The sequence below is a fragment of the Lycorma delicatula genome, chromosome 11 (assembly GCF_047948215.1).
Source record: "Lycorma delicatula isolate Av1 chromosome 11, ASM4794821v1, whole genome shotgun sequence".
Lineage (NCBI taxonomy): Eukaryota > Metazoa > Arthropoda > Insecta > Hemiptera > Fulgoridae > Lycorma > Lycorma delicatula.
In genome coordinates this window covers 43,196,561-43,222,353 of record NC_134465.1, presented here as the reverse complement: position 1 = coordinate 43,222,353, position 25,793 = coordinate 43,196,561, and the positions used below count along the sequence as shown (strand labels likewise).

The 25,793-nt window shown below is 33.3% G+C and overlaps 1 protein-coding gene across 1 annotated transcript in view; it reads right to left on the bottom strand.

Annotated features, from left to right (window-relative positions):
* The window catches only part of LOC142332519 (uncharacterized), a 71,233-nt gene that overhangs the window by 11,241 nt on the left and 34,199 nt on the right, over positions 1-25,793 (bottom strand). The window contains exons 5-8 of the mRNA XM_075378966.1: positions 13,022-13,255; positions 9,204-9,435; positions 7,270-7,572; positions 3,819-3,991 (exon numbers count right to left, since the gene is read on the bottom strand). Coding sequence (XP_075235081.1) covers positions 3,819-3,991; positions 7,270-7,572; positions 9,204-9,435; positions 13,022-13,255 — 942 coding nt within the window. The remainder of the gene's footprint in view (positions 1-3,818; positions 3,992-7,269; positions 7,573-9,203; positions 9,436-13,021; positions 13,256-25,793) is intronic.

Here is a 25,793-nt window from a genome sequence, read left to right as displayed (position 1 = left end):
ATCCACTAACAAATCACAACAGGTTCAGTGAACATATTTTTTTTAGTCACTGGTATTTAACTCTACTTCAAACATCAATTTCTAGAATGTTATTCCTCAGAGACATCCAGGTGTCCAGAACCATCAGGTTATGACAAATACAGTTCACTATCTTATCATAGTATGTCTAAAAGTTTTACAAAGCGTATTTTGGGAGTGGGAGGAAAAAGATTTTATCAGCCAAAAATACACATCAAAGCTATCATATTATTTCTTATGAACCCTCCCCCCCCCTCCAACTTGACAAATTTTTAATATATTCTAAAAACTGTAATACTTTTTTAAATATTAGATGCTATATCATTACACTGACACCAACCCACATGTAGATATAATCATTCATGAGGTTTAAATCTATTTTAATGACCGATTGGTCAGGTGTAATGTTCCAAGAAAGTAGGTATTTCTGTATTAGTGGTCTCCATACCACACCACATTACACTGGGGGTGGATGTCATGAGATCCTGGAGAAGGTTGCAGAGGATGAGAGGAAATTTGATACTGAGGATACCGAGTTAGTGAGGGAGTTGGCACAGGCCAGGAAAAGACTTCATGTGGAAATTAAAGAACAGAAGAGGGAGGAATGGAAGAAACTCTGTCTGGAGATAGACAAGGACCCATGGAGACAAGCCTACCAGATTGCCATGGAGAGGTTTGGTAGGCACTTCACCACCCTGTCGGAGAAACGTGGGAAATGCAGTGAGGGAGCTTTTTCCCCTGCAGCAACACCATTGGAGGAAACTACTGACACAGGTATCCAGAAGGATAACTTTGGGAGAGTTGTTGCTGACTGTTACAGAAATGAACATAAACAAGAGTCTGGAGCCAGATGGTGTTCCAGGGGTGATAGTGAAGAGCGTGGTCGAGAGTCACCCCGGCCAGTCCTGGACACCATAAACAAGGCGGTGGAAAGGTGAAGTTTCCTTTCATGTTAGAAAGTGGCCAGGTTGGCACTCCTTCCAAAGCCTGGTGCACACCCAGATACACCAGGAGCTTACTGCCCATTGTATTTATTAAACACAATGGGTAAGGTTTTTGAAAGGCTCCTATCGTGCAGATTAAGGGAGGAACTGGAACCCTCTGGAGGCCTCTCACAGAGGCAATACGGTTTTATACGTGGGAGGTCGTCCGTGGATGCTATGGAGACGGTGGTCAAATGGGCTAAGGACAAGGCTGCTGGCACCTGGGATCACAGGCGCATCCTGATTGTGGTGCTTCTGTACGTCAGGAATGGATTTAATAGAAAGGAATGGATATTTGCAAAGGCTGAGGGTGGCATGGGCTGCTCTTCCACATGCATGGGGGGGGGGGTAACCCAGGGATCTGTGCTAGAGCCCCTCCTGTGGGATATGGTGCTAAGACTGAGGTCGTGGCCTATGCCAATGATCTGGAGGTGGTACAGACTGGAAATGTGGCCATAGAACAAATCAGTAGATGGCTGAATGGAAGGGGCTGAGAATTGCCCCTGAAAAGACCTGTGTTCCGGTAATGGGAGGCAGGAGGAGAGTCCAGGAGATCACCCTTATGATAGATGGCCAGGTGGTGAAGCAGGTTGGCATTGCCAAGAATCTGGACATACGGTTGATGCCAAAGCCAACTTTGCAGAGCATATCAAGAGTGAAGCACTGAAGACTGAAAGGACAGCGGCTGCTTTGGGCAAGTTAATGCCAAGAATTGGAATCCCTAAAACATCGACCAAGAGATTGATCATGTCGGTGACTGCCTCGATTGTCCTACATGCTGCACCTGTTTGGGAAGATGCCCTAATAGTGAAGAGGAATGCCAACAGGCTGGAGGCAGTGTAAAGAAGAGCTGCACTGAGGGTGATGACAGCATGTAGGATGGTCTTGGGGGGGAGGTGGTCATGTACTGGTAGGTCTTCCTCCAATATGGTTGGTCGTTGAGGACAGGGGCAGGAGGAAAAGGGATATGGATTCAAATCAGTTGCAGTGAAGTCTGCTTGAGGATTGGCAGATGACCTGGGATAATTCAGATAAGGGGAGGTGGATGCATAGGCTTGTGCAGACCATTGAATCGTGGCACAGGAGGAAGCATGGGGAGCTGTATTATTTGACGCAGCTCCTCACTGGCCATGAGGAATTTGATGCTTATGTGAGAAGGTTCTGCCTGAAGGAGGACTCCGGGGGTGTGTCTGCTGCAGTGAAGAAGATATCCCAGAGCATACCATCTTCGGTTGTGACAGGTGGGCTGCCTTGTGGAGGGACCTCAAAGTGGATGTGCTATCACCTGACAATGTGGTTGACTTTATGCTCCAAGGAGAGAAGTGGGGGCTAGTGATACACAATTGGCCACCACGATCCTGTGTGTCAAAGAACAGAAGCGTATGCAAAGGAGAGTCTAGGACAGTGATCTCGACAAAAAAGAAAAAAATTGGGCAGAGAAAATGGAATACACAAGAGAATTGGTTAACGGATGAATAATGGACTATAGATTATTAGAATGACATAAAGCACGGAGACGACCTGAAGGAACCTCCAGGGCAAAAAAAAGAACCGAAGAGCGAGGGGGTTTGAAGAACAGCCTCCTGTGAAGCTGTCATTCATTTGTGCCAGTATGGATGGATGATAGTGATGATGCACGGAGATTCTGGACCTCCCAGGGCTGAGTAATGCTTAATTGCAGGTCTGGCCTCGATGGGGAGATTGTGAGATAGGAGGTTTAGTCGGTATGGCACAGGCGCACATACGCACCTTAAGAAAATCTTGCAGACCCTGCTACACATCCGACACTAAGCCTGTAAGTGGAGTTCCTCTGACTCATCAAAGTAAAAAAATCTAAGCTGACTGTCAGATAAATAAGTTAAATCTCGTGCTCTTCTCAATCTCTATACTGTAGAGAAGTATCCAAACACCAAACCAAAGAAGAAGAAATGGATAAATAAGTTAATGAGACAATATGACATAAGTAAAGTTTTCAATGAATCTAAGTGGGGTAAAAAGAGATAAGATGATTTCAGTTCATCCTGACCCAGAATTAACCAAATGTAGAAAAATAGAAGCTTATATATAATCACTGATGAAAATAAAGGAAATATACATGTTATTTATTTTTAACCATAAACCCAATATCAATCCGAATTAAAATTTCCAAAACAAAAGTGGAATTATCCTTTATAACAAACTACTTATTTAAATTGAAGCAGAAAAATTTCAACATAAACAAAAAATATATAAATAAAAATTAAGTAAACACTGCACATTGTATTTTAATAATTTTTGGGAAAAAATCCCAAAATGTTTTGTTCCAATATTTCTGTTATTTTATTTGAAAAACAAATCAATGAAAAAGTAACCACCAAAGTAACTTACTGAAAATTCAAATAATTCATCGACATACTGACCGCTGTACCAATTAACCTCAAATAACAAATCAACCACCAACACAGTAACAAAAAATCTAAAAACTAATACCAAAAGTTGACTTTCACAGGATCATCATCGGTACAAAATTCTACAATTACATCAACCAAAAACAAAAAGAAATAAAAACTTTAAAATTTACAAAAAATAAATCATAACCACAAAATTTGAACACAAGCTGTTTTTTGTTGGCATTGAGATGTGGTGCTAAAGTTTTGTGGTTGAAAGGGTTTATTTTTTCTAAATTTTTAAGTTTTTATTTCTTTTTTGTTTTTGCTTGATGTAATTGCAGAATTTTGTACCAACTGATGCAGGATCCTGCAAAAAAGTATTAGTTTTTAGATTTTTTGTTACTGTGTTGGCAGTTGATTCGTTGTTAAGATATATAAAATAATCTACCTGAGGTGTTGTTTGTTGAAGAGTCAACGTTTGATGAGGTTGTGGTTGCGATGTTTGCTGTTGCGGTGGCGGTGTCATTAGTCTAGTCGGATTATTTGTCATGCTCGACTGGACTTGCTGCTGTTGCATCTGTCCTGCAGCAATTTGCATATTTCCAGCACCAAACAGTATACCTTAACAAAAAGAAAGTGAATTGTTAACCACAAATTATTCTTAATCTGCTCCAAATATCATGGCACATAAAATAATAAACAACAAGATTTCAGAACAAACAATAATATGTACACTAATAGTATTGTTAGTATACATATTATTACTGTATATCTGTATAATGATCAAAAAATTATATAACCATCAATATTATAAAAAAGCACATGGAAACTCAAGATGAAAAATTATTTATTTACGAAAGATTTATTAAGTTTTAAGCAAGAAATATTTAATAATTTCATAACTTAAATAATTTTGTTACATTTCAAAATTTCCTCCACCATTATAGAAGCTTCAACTCACCACAACAAATCAACTCACTCACCATTGATGAAGCATCAATATTATAGTAATATCAATTCTTTACATTAGCAGCCACTTTTTTAATGATTGCAGCATTGATAAAGGATATTATATTTCAATTCCATGTTACATTTAAATCTATCAGTTGTACAAGGATTATTTATGAACACTATTTCTTTTAAAAAACAACAAAGAAAAAATCCATGGAAGATGGATCCAGAAATCTTGATGGTTGCAGACATATAAATGTATTATGGGAAATAATTTTCTCCCTAAACTGCCCATGTAGCAACAACATTGGTTTATTAGTTATGTGGGCTGTTGAACTGTCTACCTGCAACCAGCAATCATGTCAATTTCTTCTAGCAGCAATATGAAGTCATTTAACATCTGCCAGTAACATTAAGATTTTACTGTTTCTGTAAAAAATATTTGAAACTATTCTCTTCAAAGAAAATTCCTTGTCACTAATGAAAATTATATAAGAGTATCAAATAGTGCTCAACAAAATTCATAAACCGTTTATTGAGTTTATCCATGATCGAGTTCATCCAGTTTCTGTACTACATGAATACGGTATATTTAAATTAAAAATTTAAAACCACAAAGAAATCTGTTCTGCTGAGATAGCCTTCTTAAATACTTTTGAAGTGACTGTTCAAAAGATGCAGACACATTCTAAAGATTCATAATTTATAACTGTTGGCCACCTGGATCGTTTTCAACTTATAGTAATAAACTGATTGCAAACCTATTATGGGCAAACAGTAAGAAATAATTATGGAGATTTGGTTGCTACACAATGAGTAGTTTGGGTTACTTATTACCGTAAATATTCTACGAATGAAAATCCGTCATGAAAATCAGAGGCCTTGCGTAATACAGCCAAATACAGGCATAAATATATGCCATTCTTAGAGATTAAACCTATTATTAAATTCGCAACCCTGAACTTCTGAGAAAGTGTCTCCAAGGTGGGACTCAAAATGCAAATGAAAGTTTCAATCATGTAATTTGGACCCGTGTACCCAAAAATACTTTAGTTGCATTAAATACATTAAAGTTGAAAGTATTGAATGCACTGGCTACATTTAACAGAATGTGATACTTTGAAAGAGTGTCGAATCAATCCAGGAAATAGGACTGTGTCGGAAACAGTTAATGTGTCTGAAAAAGAAGCTAGGATGCAAAAGCGGCTGCTACAAAGAAAACTTGAGGAATTTGACAGACACACCTGCATATGAAGCTGTGATGTATTAAAATTGGTAGTTTTTGAACTTTTTTGCAGTTTTCCATAAATTAAATTTTTTGAAGGTGAAGATACTTTTTTCTGCAACCACTGCTTCAATATATCTGAAATTTTTACAAGTGATTAAGCTTTTTTAGGGAATGAAGCTGAGTTTTTTCACGCTAAAGACTGCATTTTCAAATTTGTAAAAAAAATTTTTAATAAAAATATAATTAATTAAAAATACGATCCTATTATAAATTTTATACAGCAGCTTTTAAAACCAAATTAACTCAGGTTGTACAGGAAAGTCTAAAGAACCTTCTGTAAAAATCTGAAACAAATCGGTGCAGTGAGTTCTAAGAAAACATTATTTATCTTAACATTACATTAGATAGGGATTCCACCTCCCCTTAAAGCAAATTTCCCTCTTAAGTGAATTACTGATTCAGGATTGTGTAACTTTTTGTTCACCTATATGCATAGGATAATATAATATATAAATAATAAATATACATCCTAGATAGTACAAATCTCAAATTTAGCTATAATTTAATTATTTTAATTAAAGTTGATTTTAATTTTGTCCTCTTCACAAATATAAAAAAATATTAAACCTTATATAAAAAAGTATTAAACCTAACGTAAAAATTTAAATACTTGATACGAGTGTAAAAAAAAATCTTTTGACTATCATTTCCAAAGAAAATTAACCACTCTTTGGAATTACAAATTTTCTCTAATTACAAATTTTTTAAAGATTGATTTTTTAAAAATAAAATTTTAAAGTTTTGTACATCAATTCTGATATAAAATGATTGCCTGCATCAATATTTGATAATTTTATCACTGCAATAACAACTGCTTTTTGGTCAGTTATTTCATATCTTAGATCGTAGTTTATAATATTTGACTGGTTATCTGAAAGATAAAATTGCTTTCACGAAGTTGTATTTATTTGTTATGAAAACATTTCAACAATAAGCAAATAACAAGTAACAAATACTTTGAATTATCATAACTAACATACAACAAGTACATGCAACTCATACATTCAATAACTTTTTAAATAGAATGATTATACAGGTTCTGTCTTATTCATAATCTATCCCAGTTTTACTTATGGATGTGACTTTTGTAAACATTTGAGATGCATGTAAAATTTCTGTGAGAGAAGTGATGTTATCATATTTATAAGCTGGTTAACGTAGTGAACAGAGGGATGGTATCATTCGTGTTATTAAACATCATCTACATTTTGATAGGCTTTGAATGCTACAATACAACAGTACATAAACTCTACAAAAAAAGAAACGGAAAATCACTTTATACCCCACTTTCACAAATAAACCTGGCCTGATATTTTGTTCTTCTTTCCTTTGGAAATAGCTATTCTATTTTTGAGCCCGATTAGCATCAAACATACATCAGATTGCCTTCAACCATTTGGTTATGACACCAAACATATAAACATTCGCTAAAATACAACAACAGAGCAGACTGACATTACATAATATTCACAGACTTGTTTCCTATTCTAAGTACGTGAAAACTGAAGAAAACATACAACTGCAATTTTTCCCAAAAATAACTTATATCAAGAAACTCTTTTATTCCTAGATACAGTAATACATTAAGCAATTTTCTGAGAACCTCCAAAAAAAAATAGGACAAGTTAATTGACAGCACAGAGATAAAAGTTTAACTTACCTTGTGCTTGATGTAAAAATCCACTAGGCCTAGACTGATGTGATGTAGCAGAAGCGTGACTCATCATAAGATGTTGCCTCCAATCATTATTATCGATACCGACAGAACTGGTTTGACTGGAAGGTATATGTACAACGGACGGTAACTGAGGTGGCCTCAGTGCTCTTAACATATTATGATTATATACAGACTGCAATCTTTGCTGTTGCTGCTGCTGCTGTTGCTGCTGAACCGCTGCTGCAGCCTGAGCGGCAGAACTTGTCATATAAACACCAGCACTTTGCTGCGGCCTCATCATTGGACCTGCATAATAAAATGAAAAGGATTGTTGCACAAATAAAAACAACCCAATGTATGTAGAAAGGTGGAAAACAAAAAATCAATCCATATTCCTTTTCAAGTTTTACTTTGAAAAATAATAAACAGAAAAATAATAAAGAGATTTGGATGAAATTTTCAACAGAAAGAGAGAATAATATAATCAGCATCACATGTTATACTGGACAGCCGAGCCCTTACACCACATTGTCTTCAATTTTTTCCTGTCCCACATCCACTATTTGGTCTTCTTACACCCTTTATTCTTGACTTTGATATCTTCTTCCAAGAGCTGTTGTTATATACCTTTGTCATTTGTACAATCTAATTTATTTTCCTCACCTCCACTGTATGTAGGTGATAGTGCTGAGTGCACTATCCTCAGCAATCTAAGCACCTGTCATTTCTTGCTGAGTGGTAAACATAATCTAACTGTGATCTTATAAAGGACTTGTAAAATTTAGGCGTACATTTGATCAGGATCACCAATTAATGTTACTGATCACCCACAATTAACATATCAAATTTTGAGTTCTCATTTAATTCACAACATATGTCCATTAAAATAAATAACCTAAAAATGCAATATAGAATGCATTGCTGAGAGCTAATAATACCACATAGCATATTATTGTCTTCAATAATTTGATACAAAAAAAAAAATATAATGAAAAACTGGAATTTTGAAGTCATCATTTTGGATGATACACAAACTGCAAAATCATTTACATATAGTGAATATGTGATGGGTATCACATGCATTTTACAATCTCATTTAGTGTTCCAGTAAAATTTAACACTGGTTTGTAATATACAGTTTATTAACACAAATGATCTGGAAATTGTTATTATGACTTGAGCACAGAAATTTTGATTGTGAAGGAATTCTGCTCAAAAGACAATACACCACAAGCTGACAAGCTGCTACTTTGAGGAAAATTAAGCGATTGGTTTGAAGATCTTGTCTTGTCTGAATCTCCACTATTCTAGTACCACATTAGACTTTGGTTCATTAGTCTCTCCATTATCTTGCACACAATATTAGGTGGACAAGAGATAACTGGTGGTTAATTGGCACCATAAGAATTATCCTTCCTGGTAACTCTTATAAAATGATCACAATTGCTTCACAACATGTTTTCAGAAATTTTTGTTATATAAACTCAATGTTTCAAAAATGAATTTTGAAAATAAGACAGCACAGATAGATGAATTCCTATCAATGATTTTCCAGAGAATCTCATTTAATCTTTCAGTGACTATTTCAATTCTCATAATGTGAATTGAATTTTTAAAGAATTTAATGACTGTCTGATTTATCTTTGAAATTCTGGATTATAGGCAATTATATTTTGTCTATTAGCACTGAACATGTGGCCATTATTTCAACTAATGAATAGAGACACATATTTATCGTTATAAGAATCCAATAGAACACAATTAATACAACAGGCCAAAATTAAAGTAATTCGTTAAGAAGTTAAACAATTTTATGTACACCACATAAAATGTCAAGATAAAATAGATTTTTCTAAAATTTCTAATACTATTTAATTCTAGTTTAAAATAGTTATTGTAATAAGTTCTAAAAGGAATTAATATCAATATAAACCGACCTGATGGTGGCATTGACTGCTGAGCCAATCTTGCAGCTGCTGCGACACGCTGTTGCTGTTGCTGTTGCTGCTGCTGTTGTTGTTGTTGTTGTGTCGGAAACCTGTGCTGTTGGCCTAACATGGAATGCATTAATGTAGATTGCTGGGACTGCACACCACCAGGAACTGTATTACTGTTATTTACAGGAGTACTTTGATATTCAGGTGGAGGCCTCAACACTGGCAAACCTTGCTGTAAACCATTAAATATAATCAATGAATAATAATCAAATTACAGGTAATGAAATAAAGCAAACAATATCTTGTGTGAATAGCATATAATTCATACACATAAGTTCCTTCTTTGCACATGAAATGCGGGCATGAATGAATGCAATTGCATATGAATTTATGCAAAATAAATGCTACAGCTATGTGCTACTTAATAATAAATATAGAAGGTTATGAAGAAACACATTAAAATAAATCTTAATGAACAAACAGGTTAATGGAAGTGATTTTGAAACTGAGTGCAATCATCACAACAATCATGGGGAAAAAAATCGGCCCAGCCAAAAACACCAACATGAATCATTCAAACTCCAAGATTATGTTAGGCTTTCTTTTTTATTAGAAAGGCTTTATCCTTATGAAGAAGAAGCTTTAGCCAACTGACAGATGACTGTACATAAGAAGAGACCTGATTTCTATGAAAATCAGAGTTGGACATGACCACATTTTTTTGCCAGCACAAGCTTACTCCTTACATGAAATTTATCTAGAAAGATATGAGACAACCTTTTTGCTCTACCATCTGACTTGACCCCAGCACACTTTTTTTTGTTTCCGAAGCTTAACACATTGCCTGCAGACCACACAGCAATTGCGTAATTGCAGTGTTGCATAGTCTTTTTTTTGTAAAACAGTACTTTTACAAAATTCTGCTCACCTTACACAATTGTATTTTTGTTGATTCTACGCTTCACTTAGTGTTTGATTTCTGTACATTTCACATCATTCCAGTGTTCAACCATTTTTTACCAAACCACAGTCAATTTCAAAGCGTGTAACTCAGAGGTAAGTTTTATCATTTTATAAAATTATTTTAAGTTTTTTTTATTTATAATAAATCTAATCTATTTTTATTTTTATTGCAGTATCAATTCATACGTTCTAGCAGATATTTATATTGTTTTATATGACTTATTTTTTTTTTATACTGTACATACATAAAAACGTATTCACAGTTTGGTTTAAAAACCATACTAAAGCCACAATGAAATTAATAGATTTCAGAAACGAAGTTATTAGTGCTCTTCTTGAACCAAGAGCTACACCAATGCTACAAGTTCCCAAGCAAAACAAGATACATTTGCCCTCGAAATCAAGTGGGAAAAGAAAAGGCTGTAGGATATGCAAAAAAAAGAAAAACAAAATTAGAAAAATGACACCATTTGGCCGCAAAGATTGCCTTGGTGAACCGACTCTGCTTGGAACAATGTTTTAGACTGTTTCATAAATAGTGATGTAATAAAAGTGCTTTATTATATAAACATTTGTTTTTACTGTTATAACAGTTATTATATTTTATATATTACAGATTTTTTTTAATATTTAGTTATAAGTAGACAAGTGTACTTCCATGGTTTACTATTATTCTACAGTTTTATATTCAATGTTTTACAAAATTTTATATAGCCTATTTGTATTCTTTGTTTTTTAAATTATTTAAATTTTATGTTTGACGCTGTATACATATATTTTTTATACAGTTTGAGCTAAGTATTTTTACATTGTTCGACTTTATTTTTAAATTTTATTACTAAAAATACATCAACTACTTTACACCAGGCATATTCATAAAGTAAGGGCCGCTGGCTTACATATTAGCAGGTCTGAACACAGTTTCACACATACAGGGCCACCTATCGAGTATTTATGAAGCCACTGCAGTTGTTGTTTTAATTCAGTAGACATTTGCCTGCCGGTGAATGTAGATCGCAATGTCTGCAACAATCGTTTCTCTCACCAGTTGTGAAGTGCGTGCTGTGATTTGATTTTTGTGTACCAAAAGGATCTTCAGCCGCTGAAAGTCATCAGGAGCTGTATGTATGGACCTACAGTAACGAGTGAAGGAAAGATTAGACAAATGTGCATGATGAAGAGCAGAGTAGCAGGCCCAGTATTCAGACCAATGAAATCGTTGAACTGCGATGTGATCTGCGACTGACAATTAGTTTCCGCATGTTGAACGCACCTCTATCAACATGATTGTCACAGAAAAGCTAAGATATCACAAATTGTGCGCAAAATGAGTACCAAAAATGCTCACCGACCAACACTAAGAGCAAAGAACGTGCAGTAGATGAGCGTTTTTGGACCGCTATCAACCGGATGGAGATGATTTGTTTTCCCACACAGTTATGGGCGACAAGATGTGGAATTCCTACACCACGAAGGATCGAAACAACAGTCAATGCAGTGTTGCCAATCAAGTTACGAAAACAGAAAAAATTTAGGCAATCTCCGTGTTCGAGTCGAAAGATGTTAGCTACCATTTTTTGGGACAAAAAGGGCATAATTTTGGTTAATTTCATGGAAGGTGAATCTACAATTACAGCTGACATGTACTACGAAACACTCACCAAACTGAGACGTGCGATCAAAAATCAACGACGTGAGAAACTTTAATCCAGCGGAATCCTCGTTCACGTCAACATGTGTCCTCACACTGCTGCCTTAATCAAGAAGATTCAAGATTTTCATTAGGAACTTTTTGACCACCCTCCACATAGTCCCAACCTTGCAGGTAGCGACTACTTCCCTTCTTGCATTTGAAAAAGTAGCTTGGTGAACAACATTTTAAAAACGACAAGGAACTCAAGACTCCCATTGTCAACTGGTTCAATTCCCAGACAGCAAACTTCTATGCAGAAGAGTTAAAGAAACTGGTGCAGTATTACAAAAAGTGCTTAGAACAGACAGAATGGTGATTATGTGGACAAATAGACATGTAGTAGTAAACTAAAACTGTAAGTAAAAACCTTTTCTCACGAATTAATTTTTTTTTAATGACCAAATGGCCCTTTTACTTTATATACACCTTTTACCCGTTTTATTACACCTTTTACACCTCATAAATTTGAGAAAAAATGTTTTAAAACAATATTTAAACATTGTTTATTATTAAATATTCTTCATTTTGCATAACTGCATAACTGGCACAACTAATGTATTGGGAAACAATGAATATTCTCTGCAGACCCATGCAACCCATTTTTCCTTAATTTTCCTCAATTAAAAGAAGGGAATATTCTTCCATAAGATTGCATCACTTTCTGAATACTGTAGTTACATTGTCCATCACCGGACACAATAAATGTCCACTACTGGGTTACAAGGGAATCTGAAATTCCAAACAGTTACAAAAATGTTTAGAGCAGTGCGCAGAGTTAAAAAGATTTCACTCTGTTAGGACTGCTAACAGAATGTAATTATTCTGAAGGGTTAAGCCTTAATAGAAGTTTTATAAGTAAAAAACATTTTTCTGAAAAGATTTGGTATTTTTGAATATACCTGATGTAGTTTGAATCAAACTTATTTACATCAAATGTAACAAGAGAATATTAAACAATATGCAAAATAAACTCACAAAAATTTTAAAGAAGTTTTCATCAGAAATAATCTTGTTTTATGTAAAATCATAAATATAATACAATTAATTAAAAAGTAATTTAAGACAATTTGCATGATGCCTGTACAGTATAGATAAAAAACTTGAAAAAGTTAAAATAAGATTATTAATATAAATCTATAAAATGAAGAAAACTATTATTAACCTGATGATGAGGATGTGCATGTGGATGAGGTGGTGGATGCGTATGCTGTCGTGCGGCTGCAGCTCTTTGCCTTAAAGTTTGCTGAGTAAAATTGATTGTTTGCGATTGGGATACAGCACAATATGACCCATCCGTCGGTCCAGTATTCTGTTGTGAAAAATATAATCCCTGATGAGCAGCAACAGATATATTTGCAGGTTTCATATCTGTAGATAGATTTTGCGCCATCGTAACCTAATAAACACAAAAATATGTAAACATATATATATATATATATATATATATATATATATATATACACACCTGAAAACTCATAAGAATAGATGAATAGCGAGTATACCTGAATAGGAATGTAGCTATGGGTAATAGCTGAATAGGTGCTAGCCAGGTGACTGCTTAAGTGTGTAGAGAAAGTTTAAGATAATATGCAACCCAATACACTTTAAACTTCTGGGATAATTACTGCCTTGACCAGAGAAATTTAAATTCAAATTGTGAAGGAAGTCCATCAACATTTCTTTGGTAGTCTCCTGATTGAACACATTCATTCATCAAATTAAGCCAAACATCTTCTCTTCATGCATCAACTCTCAACCAAACCTGAAATTGCATACTTCCTCATTCTCGACAGCCAGCCAACTTAGCTCATGCTCATTAAGTAGGGTAAACATTTTCTCAATTTTCCTTTTTTTTTTATCAATGTACAGTTTCTTACCTTACATATTTCTGAAAAAAACTGTTCTTCATATAAGCAACATTTTTAATCGGCCAACACACATTTTAAATACAAATAATTTAAAAACTTGAAAAACAGATATAAAAATAAAACTTTTTCAATTGCTTAAAAGTTGATGTTTTAAAATTAGCATCAGATCAACAAGTAGAAAGTTAATAAATAGCAATTTGTTTTTAATTTGGCACCAACTTCAACATTTAAAGAATGAAGACATTTATTTTTTTAAATTTATTTTTTATATCTTTAAATAGATTTTGCTTCATTTAAATTTATTTCACTATAATAAACAGCTAAGTTTTACCCTCCCCAAAAATTTTTTTTAATTATAGAAAACCCCCCCAAATGAAAGTATAGAAAACATACACAACTTACAAAGTGTGCAAACAAAGCACAGTCTGTATTATTTTCATATAGGTTAAATAAATAATTAAAGAAAAAACAACAATAATCATGAAGCACCACAAAAAACTAAAAGGATAGAAAGTGAGATAAAAAAGGAAAGAGAAAAGGAAATGATAAGCAAAAAAAGAAAAAAGTGAATAACAAGAAATAAAAAGGATGTTGTTTATTACATTCTGTTTTATTTAAATGAATTTTAATTAATAATTAGCATCATGAAAAGTAAAAAAAAAAAAACAATTCTAAAAAGGAGCACAGAAAATCAGACAGCATGCACATTCAGTGACAATTCCCACACAAACTGGTTTCTGATCGGTTCTCTACTATCACCAGGTTAGCTACAAAAAAAAGGTCAATGAACTTCATAAGTGCATATACAGTAGCAACTCTTCTGTCATCAAAATAAAAATAAAAAATGTGAAACTGGACCCTACACTGTGTACTGCAGCATAAATATAATCCCACTTTAATGCTCTAATAAAATACAAACATACAAAAATTTTAAATGCTTTGCAATTTATAAAACAGATTATATCAATATGATCCATATCACAAGTTCAAAATTAAAAAAAAACTCAAAAGAAATTAAAAATTAAACACTAGATGGAAGTTTCATGAGTCAAACAATCATAAACAGTAGATATTATAAAATTAGTATAATAAAAAATATAAAATTTCTAAATAACTACTAAAAGATAATGAATTATAAAAAATAAGTCAATAAAAAAAATCCATAACACCAATATATCTAGTTTTTTTTAACAGTTCAACCATTTTTAGGTAACTAACTCTTTGTACCTACATGATATTTTACAATACAATATAAATACATCTGAATTGTAATTTCACACAATTAATATAAGGAGGAAAACTGTTACTAAATAACTTTTGAATTTGATTTATACAAAATAAACTATCTTTGCCACATTAAGGATACAATAATTATAAACAACAAAGGCTATAATAAGCCTGACTACTTAAAAACAACACAGTATGGTTGATTTACGCTAAACTATTTTTCTAAAGAGTGATCCATATGATAAGTAAACTATATGAAAAAAGCTGACAACACAGTTGTAGGACTTTTCCCTGCACGTGGCTGAAGCCACATTCCGGGAAAGTCCTACTACTGCGGGATGTTTCTGATGCACAGCTTACAAACACATACCACAACTAAATTTAAAATACTTTTCATTTTATTTAAATTAATATTTTTTTAATTTATTTAATTGAATGATTCTAACTAAAGCGTGCACAGATATTTAATTCGTGCAGGTGTAGTGATAGTAGCAGCAATGGTTGGCACTAACTAAACTAATGCAATTTCACAACTTACACGGAACAAATTTTGCTTGTATGGTCAGCACTTATGTAGCCACAAGGCTTATCGCACCAGATACCGAGTCAACCAGATGATTGAGTTCAAGCCCTGGCCAAACCAAGTTACCTTTTTACATTTCAAATATCATTAATTAATTTAATTCTACCGCTCACCTGTGACATAACAACATAGCAGTAGCTTAGAGAATTTTTTGAGGTGGAGGTGCAATTTTGTAAATATTGTTATTTTTTATTGTAAACAAATGTGCCTAAGATATGACCTTAATTAGGCAAAATCTCAAGATACTGAGGGTGACTTGATCTACAGCCTCACCTCCCTGACCTTGTAAGTCAAAAACTTAATGGCATCAGTACGCCATACAGATAAGTAATCTGACCGAGTTTGGACAAAATCGGTTTATTAGTTCTGGAGATACAAGGTGATTTAGAGCCAACACTGAACACACACATGTAGATATGAACATTAAAATCAAAAAAAATTTCCATCTGTCTTTTTTGGTTTCTTAGGTATCAAAATGTCAAAACCAATGAAACCGATTACAATACTTTCCCTCCTAGCACTCAAGCTCTGCTATAGCGCTATTAGTCGGGAAAGTAAAAGCTGGTCTCTAAAACCCAAAAATATTTTAAGGAAGACTTTATAAATATAAAATATTTATTTATTAATTTTATATACCTAGTGTCATTCAAAGGAAAAAGAGTTTAATTAATGGAATTTAAAAACACAAGTGGCGCTGTACATAAAAACAGAATAATATAATGGCCAGTCAGAACTGAATCAGATAGTATAATTAATTATGCCTTTATATGGTTATTAAATGATTGATTGACTATCACAGAGTCTATAACGAAGGATCAGCATGGAAAGAATGAATATTAACTCCCTCCTATAAGATTTACACACTACAACACAGTTTTCTTTCTTTTACAAGATGAACCTCAGGATAAAGAAGAAAAGTTTTAAAATTACAAAATGTTATGATGGAATATGGTTTACTTAAGAATGAAGGTAGAAAAAAATAATAAAAGGAAAGATAGCAATAACCCGGAGAATATCTAAATAAAAAATGAAAGAATCAAACAGATAAGACACTGAAGGTACTTAAAAAAGATACCATGATTACAAATGTGAAAGCAAAATAAAAACATTAAAAAGTTAATTGCTAAGAGTGTCTTACAAAATAACCACTATTAATTATGCAGTATGATAGATCAAGAACTGAAGAAATGTCCTAAAAATATTTGTTTTATTTCTATCAGTATGATTGTAAAACATGAGACATTAAAGAATGAACAAGAATTAAAAGCTAATTCAGAATAACACTGTATAGCAAAGCTACTGGCTAGGACATACCATCAGAAGTAAAGAATTCATTAAAACAGGCCTAGAAGGATGGGCAAAAGATACAATAGCAAAAACAATAGGTAATATAAAAGGAAATGGAAGCTACCAGGAACCCTAAAGATTATCTGGAATTATAGGAAAGAATGGAGACAGACAATGTGAAAATAAAACTGCGTCAAAACTGTGATACCACATAATGATTACAAAAATATTGTTTAAGAATAGGCTCATCCTTTACATTATTGTCTTATCTCAAGACTTTGATATTTATTTAATAATTAAAAAAAATTACACTATAAATCAACAGCACAATTTATCAAATGATATAAACAGTACTCTTGTTTATCACAGTTATTTGTTACATTATTGAACACACAGTGATTTTTGTTGAAGCATATTTTAATTAAAACTAGCACAATTTTTTTTCAGAAAGTATAGATGGATCAAAAATATTCATCAGATTTAAAAATGCTTTAACTCTGCAACCGTTCACCACTAACAAATGAACCAGAGAGGGGATTCTAACTTACACTTGATTGCCAGCAGGTGGGTCCCTTTATGACATGCCTCCATTCAGTTTGCATAAAGATGATAATTCCATAATCGAAAGCAATCTACATTCTTCACTTCAACAAGTGTTTGTTCATGACAAATGTGCAGCGTGATTTTCATCAATAATATCCTGACAAAATGTCCACTGCTACTGCTCAGAATATTCAACGTTAGCATTGACAGTTTTCAAGATGTTTATTCAAGGAAAATCTGCACTGGCTGTAGATTTTTCCCAAGTGTATCAGACTAAGATGCTGAGCATATCTGATAAGAATTTTGTATGTCGCCCTGGAAAGTCTACTTGTCATGTCAGTCAACATCTAGTTAGCCATTCCTCACACGGCTATCTGGTATAATTTGCAGTAATTTTGTTATTCAAACCATACAAACTGTTTCAATTGGTACAAGCTATCTGCAGATAATAAATGACATGGAGTTTTGGGAATTTATCCTTGACAAGCAGGAACGGGTAGACACTTTTCTTTCATGCCTAGTGTTCACTGAAGTGGCGACCACAATTCATCTACATGAAAAGGTAAACTGCCACATAGGTTGCGCTAGGTAAGTCCTGGATGGTTGCAGTCAAGCACGAGAGAAAGAGAGATTCTCTCAAAAGTCGATGTCTTTAATCCCATTTCTCAAGAAAACGTTTATGACCCGTACATTTTTATGGGAAACTGAGTTATGGAATTTCTTTTCTACAAACATTATAGAATTGGCTTTTCATGCAGTAACAGATTTATTTTCAACAAATTGGAGTATTCACCACATTGACAGTGCAAGTTTAAGCTTTTCTTAACAAAGAAGTGTAATAAATATGGACTGGCCATAAGGGGTTACCAATCTGGCATTTTACCATTGGCCACCAAGGTCCCCTGATCTCACTATCTATGATATTTTTTTCTAGTGGATTTTGTCAAACTGTTTATGTTCCCTATTCTAACAACTGTAGACAGCCTACAGTTTCTGCACTAACACAAGACATGATCGCTTAAGTAAGGGGAGAACTATGAAAATTAAAATTAAAATCTCATATTCAAACATGTATTTTAAAACTCAACACAATCCTATATGTTGTTTAAAAAATAAAATCTTTTGAAATATGATGAATCTTTTTGATAAACACTGTATAATTTATGTAATAAACTGTTAATCCAGAAACCAAAGGTGTTTGTTCTTCATAATAAGTTATATAAGTGTCATTTTTCTAAGTTTTTTACCATAAACATTGTACCTACATAGTTTTTTTTTTTTTATATACGAACAGTTTATATCATGTTCTATGCTCTTTGCAAAAACAATAGTGAGTATTTTTTCTAGATTATGTTTGGATTTATTTTTATTATCAGTTTTTTACTGAAGCATTTAAAAAATTATGTGACAAACTTGCACCATGGTTTTAGTAAATAAAATTGTCTATCAACACAGCCATAACCAGTTTTTTAAAACTATTTTAAATTGTGTAAAAAAAAAAGATTCCATTATTAATTTTTTCCTCTCAAAGTATTAATTTATGCAGAATGAACAACCAAAGACTGACAAAACAAATATTAAATGTCTACATAAACAGAGCCACAAAGACCGACCGGTTTAAAGAAAAGAAGCAAATCTAAAAATGGTAAACCATTCTAAGCATTTGTATAAAGATAAATTTATAAAAGTGAAGGTAACAACACAGCAAAAGTATAAAAAACTTTTGGGAAAGAAGAAGTCAAAACTATGCAAACTTGATCCATAGTGATCAGAACGAAAAGAAAAAAGGTATTAATTTAGTTCCACATTTTTTAATGATAAAACTCAGTAGCTACATCAGAGGAGCTGCTTTTAATTGGCTGGGTTGTTCATTACAGATGGTATGCAGATAAATGAAATTTAATCTTTTGATAAGAATACACATGTAATATTTAGATCCTCACCTTCAAGATATAGAACGTAAAGATAGTAAGTGTTTTTGTCCACTTGCTATTCCTCTGGTTTATTAATGACCTTCCCCTCGAAATCTTAAAACATTTATTACATTGTTACTTTTTTTTCAAACAACTACATGTCTGAAGAAAATTATTTAAAAGGACCTGAAAATTCTACATTAGCAGTTCTAAACATTATTCACAGACAAATGGATCTATGGACGTGGATTCATAACGGCAAACTGTTACCATCTAACTTTAAATATATGTAAAACTGTAGCATTGTGCTTCTCAGATACCTGTAACATTGCTGACAGCGTGAAACCATTAATGAAAACGACTGTATTTTTGTTGCTATCAACTGTATTTATGTTTACTGACTAGCCAGATGCATCGTTTAATTTTTATATTATAACATAATAGCTTCTTAGAATCATAATAAATCCAATCCGATATAGCAAAAAAAAAAAGATGGCAATGAAAACACTAATGTGCAATTGTACCAGTTTTCATTTGGACTCTTTGTTTGTAGTCAAAATACCATATATAAAAACAGTACATTGTATTTATAACCAGCCAATATTACACAACCAACTTTTATATGAAAAATAAAAAGAATACATAAATAATGTGCCAAATTTTTATATTACAAGAATTAAAATTAATAAAAAGGTCACCAAATTTTTATGTAGTGATATTAAGCAAAAATGAATAAGAAAAATTTTATAATATAACCTCATAAAAAAAGAAAACAGCATTTAGGACAAAATATTAAAATTATCTTTCCCACGGCTACTTCGCCTCTCTCTGTAACAGTGGTAGGATATTTGCCTTTCATCCAGAGGTTCCAGGTTCGAGTCCTAGTCAGAAATGGCATTTTTAACACACTACAAAATTCATCATCATCCATTAGAAACTGTCCCTGATGTTGCCTATGTTAAATAAATAGCCTAATGAAAGAATCTGAAGCAAGATCGTGTAACATCAAAACTATGTTAAAAAAATAAATAAAAACAAGAAGACCATAGTCTAAATAAGTTAATAAGTAATAGGTTTAGGTATCAGATGTTATTAAGCTAGGCCTACCAAAAAGTAGCACTGTTTAACTGCTTACATATGTCACTGTTTTACATATGTCACCTGTTGGCCATTAAAAGTGTTTTGTGAAATATACAATTTGCAAACAATGATTTTTTTCAATATGCAAAATTGACCAACAAAGGAAATGATTTACATTGCATATAAACTTAAGAAAACCAGTTCTGATAAGGTGTAAGGACTAGCATGCATTGCTCATTTAATTTAAAAACTTTCTGAAAATATCACCACAGTTTGTGAAAATATTGCTAAAAATCGAAGAATGTCAAATTCCACACTTCTCACAGCAAATACATCGTCAGGATCACCATATAGAAAACTTTGTACATATAAGATTCAGCTGACGATAGAATTTAAGCAAACAGATCAAAAGAAGCATTGTATGTTTGTCAATCAGGTATTTGAAAACTAATGAACTTAGCAAAAAATCACATTTTCAAAGGTGAAGCTCACTTCCACCTTAATATTTATGTTAAATATTAACTGTCACATGCCAAAAATAAAATCCATAAACAGGTAATCTTTCTAAATGTCATTGCTTGGCAAGTTTATTGACTGGATGAAAGGTATTACTGAGCTGTCTTTGTTGAAAATGAAAATGGCCACGTGCTTGTAGTAAATGAGCACTTTAAATTACAATTATAAACAACTTTTTGTTACCATAATTGATCAACAAAGATTTGGATAACACGTGATTCCAACAAGGCCACACAGCCAACTAAGTTCAATTTTTTTTTCAGGGCGAAAAATACTGACGTAAAAACATCACCCAGATACGACATTTATTCTACTAAAACTGGACAGTTGAAAATAATTTAAAAACTAGAAACCCTGACACAAAAAATACGTGTTTGAAGTAAAAAATCCTGTAACGCATGCTAAAAGTGAAATAACAAAAAAAAAGGATTAATCACATTATATATTTTGAAAAATAAAATCGCAATCTGCATTACAGTAAATGGCATGGATATTTGGAACACACTATAATAATTTATATATTTGAATATAAACGGATGGCTCTAAGAAATCATAAAACAGAAAATAACAACACTTCACTATCCCCCAGAATTGTTTTCATGTTAGCCCCAAGTTTAAACTTGCAATGCAATGCCGCATAACAGATACAATCCACAAGGATGTGGTAGACTGTGAGTCAGCAGTGGCAGGAAGCACAAATTAGTGCATCTGTGTGAGTCACCAGGTATCCATGAGTGAGCCTAGTGTGGCCTATTCACAAACAGCAAATAATAACCTTCTCTTGACAGTTATTTCTGCATGAGGAACTTGCAAGGTGAAACAGTTTTTTTAATTGGGCGAAGTATAATGTTCACGGTAGCATTCCACTCGATTTGCCACACATCATGAACTACCCTCTTCAGGAAACAGACAAGATCATTAGAAGAAACGAACCTGGTAAAAGGATGCTGAAGATAGCCTCGTTTGCCACTGTCTGTGCACTCATTGCCTAAAATTCCTATATGGTTAGGGATCCAGCAAAAGCTCACTCTTGTATTACTAGTCACTTGTGAAATAACACACTGAACTCACAAACAACAGGGTGTCTGGAGTATACGTCACTAATTGCCTATAAGGCACTCATGGAATCCGAGCAAACAAGAACATGTCAAAATTTTGAGCTAACCATATGTATGACCTTATTAATTGCATACAGTTCTGCAACGAAAATACTGGTGATGCAGGAAGATCAAACATGTATGTTCTCTTGCCAACCACAAAACCATAACCTACTGATTAATGTTTCTAGAGCTATTCCTATTGTTACCACATGTATGCCTAAGTTAATATCGGCAGACAACATCGGTAGCAGCTAAGATGTGAGTGGGAGTACAGTATACATACAGGCTAATACAAGTGTCCTCCCATGCCGTGCAGTTCTCGCACTATAGCAGCGCTGTGGCTCTACCACTATCAGGCTCCAATAAAAGAGCATGCACGAGCGTAAATTTTTAATTCATCATCGACAACCATCTGGAGAAGACCAAGAAAAAGAAGATGGAAGAAGACAGAAATTCCCTGGCTGCCTCAACGTGGGATCTTCTGGCAGACGCCAACATCCCTGCCAGAGCGGCAGGCTGACCAGGCCAGCTGCTGGATGCAGATTGCTACCTTCCCGCTCCAGCTCGCCAGACTTCAATTGCCCCGGCTGGCAGACTCAGCAGCAGGAGCCGACCATGCTCTGGGAGAACCGCCTCGGCCACACTGGTAAAAGACGACCAACACCGACCCAACACTGCAGGGCTCTGGGAGCCACCACTGCCGTGCTGTAGCAGGATTCCAACTGCCGCTGACAAGAAGGCCGATTTGATTTCAATGGACAACCCACAACTCCCCAACTTCGCTGGAGACCAGCTTCTGGACCCAGCAGCTCTTCTCAGAGCTAACGCAAAAAACGACCCTTCTCCGGACTACCACAAGATTATAAATTACAACAAGCCGTCAAAGCTAATCGATGACAACAACAGCCCTTCTCAGGGCTACTACAAGGTTATTAAGTGCCACATGCCATCGAAGCCATTCGGCGACAGTATAAACTGTTAACATCAGGATTGATCCTATTTCTAATATTACAAAATTTGTTTTGTACAATAATTGGATTTGTTTTTTTTTATTATATGGACAAAGATCAAAGCAGTAATTAACGAGAGAAGGCTGCCAAGGTGGGTAATAACATAGAGAAACATTAACGACTGAAGGCAACTGTATATTTAGAGCTGAAGAAAGACAGTATGAGTTCTGATGCTTAATGGAGCAGTAGATCTCAGCTGTTCTTAGTATCAAATCAGATGCTGCTTAGAGAACACCGCAACAAATGCTAGATGATTTCATTGTGCTTTAATATGAATTACATAAGTGCAAATCATCTAATTCTGTCTATTAGAAAGGGATTGCTCACCACTTTCTACCAGCATACTTACCACAGGGATTGAGCAAAAAGCAGCTGTAACAGGATGGATGAGTGAATAATGGAATAAATCTAGCACTCTAAAAGTGGTGGACTGAGCGGACGAATACGCCACACAGCTGTAGTCCAGGCAGAACAGACTAGAGGTCAATAGAAGTGCAACACGCATACTTGATCAGCTGCCTGAGCTGATGCTCGATCAGCTTTGAAGTTTGTTAAAAGACAAATTTTTTCATGAAACTGAAAAAAATTGACCTCCAAGATCATATCAGTGGATTCCTTCTTTAAAAAAAAAAAAAGTGAAAAGTAATGTGGATCCCCAAAAATTCACTAGCTACTCATAAGCTTAAAAATGAGATTCAATGCATAATTTGAGAGACTGAAAAATAATTACCACCAAAAGTTTGATAAATGATTGTCTTGGTCACAATTTTTCAAAAATCAAACTTAAGAAGGTGGCAAACATAGACAGCAAAATATTTCATGAAAATTTTATATCTAAGAAACCAAAGTTGTTACCAGTAGTGAAAACCAGCAGGGACAAATCAAAATGTGGCCAAAGGGGTGTCTGTGTTAATTCTGCAAATATCTTTACACGATTAGAGAATATCTTTTGAGTCCATTTCGATAAGTCATAGGGATAGACTACAAAAGTGGCAAGAATTGTCCTACAGAAAGATTGCTTCTCATGGACAGTTTTACATATACTGTTCCTAACTCATGAGCATACCTAATTCTTTAATCAATCTTGCACCTAAAAGGAAACCTGCTAATGTAGTTTACAAACAAGCGCTCAAATAGATTTTTAGTAGTGTCTTCTGTTCAATTAAAAGAACATATTCATGACAGCTAAATATCCAGCCAACAAAGTCTGCATTGAACATCCCCAGTATAAAGCCAACCACTAAACCACTAGACGACAAGACCAAGAAATCCTTACCAAAATAAGTACACTAAACAGCCAACATGCTCACTAAAACATCATCCTTTAAATAGCAAAGCCGCAAGCAACAGCTTGTAAATAAAGTATAAATTATTTTAAGAAATTTATAAATTGCAAGTTGCAGCTTGTTTATAATCTGATCTTCTATGTTTTGCTCTTTAAAAACCCCCCATCATCAGTTAAAATACTATTACTTTTTCAAATATTTTAAAGCAATTATGTAAATAGTAAACTTTTTATGATGTCCAAAACTGTTGATTCCACAAAAATAATGTCACTTTAAATTAGAATAATTTTGTATAGATGTTAATAAAATTATCTTATACATTTTTTAAATAACACTGTTCATTTTTGTCAAATCAATCATTGATGGACATGAACAAAACATTTAAAATGTTCATAAACTTTATTTTGTAGATTTAAAAAAAATGAATATCTATGAATTACTTTATATGCTCTTTTAAAGAGTGAAAAACATGAATAAGTTTAATGTTTAAATTCACCACTCAATAAAAACTTTTCGATAAAAGCATTTCTCAATAAAAACATTTCAAACAACAACATAAGATTTAAATTTTTAATTAAAAATTAATGTTAACAATAATAAATATAAATAATAACATAAAAGGAGATATATATGTACTGTTCGTTAAGTGGCATAAACACAATGGTTGCAGGTGACCTGAAATATGTCAACACTCTTCTAGAAAATGACCAAGTGTTCTCATGAATAAAAAGTAACTTGTCAGGCTTACCAGAGGAGGGATATTTAATTTACTAAATAATACTGACTGCGAACATGATCTATATTATGGGCACAAAACTATGATCAAAAGAACCTTTTTTTTTTTTTTTTGTCTTGAAAACTCATTCAAATTTCTGAAGAGGTCTCAAGAACTAATATTGTATTTCAAAGAGAAGTTCAAACCTAGGGAACAATTCATTTCATTTCATGATTTCTTTTCATTTTATGGTATTCTACTTTTTAAATCATAAATAACACAAACGCAAACAGAAAACCTTTCAAAAGAAATAAAAAACTTTCACAACATAAAAACCCACTAATTAAAAGCAATTAAAAGAAATTACTTTTAAAAAACAACCAAGAAATATATTTATAATTAATATCTTCTATTTTTACATTACTAATTAGATAATAAATTAAAAACTGAATTTCTATTTAATATTTAACAATGGGTACATGTATAACGTCAACAAGTTTTATTACATTAATGAACACAACTAATTCAGTTTAGCCGTTTTAAGCATAATTCTCATACAAGTTTATATCATTAAATCAAGGAAATAAATTTTTCAGACGCGTCTACTGGGACAACACTTCCTTTTTTTTCATACTGAAATTCCACTTTAAACCTGCTAACAATCATTGCCAAATTCATATATAAAATAAAATAAAAACTTAACAAAGCTAGTTTAGACAGCTAATAACGAATTCATTATTTAAATTTTATATTAAATATAACAATAAAACTACCTGTAATAATGCTTTATAAACAGATTCAAACAC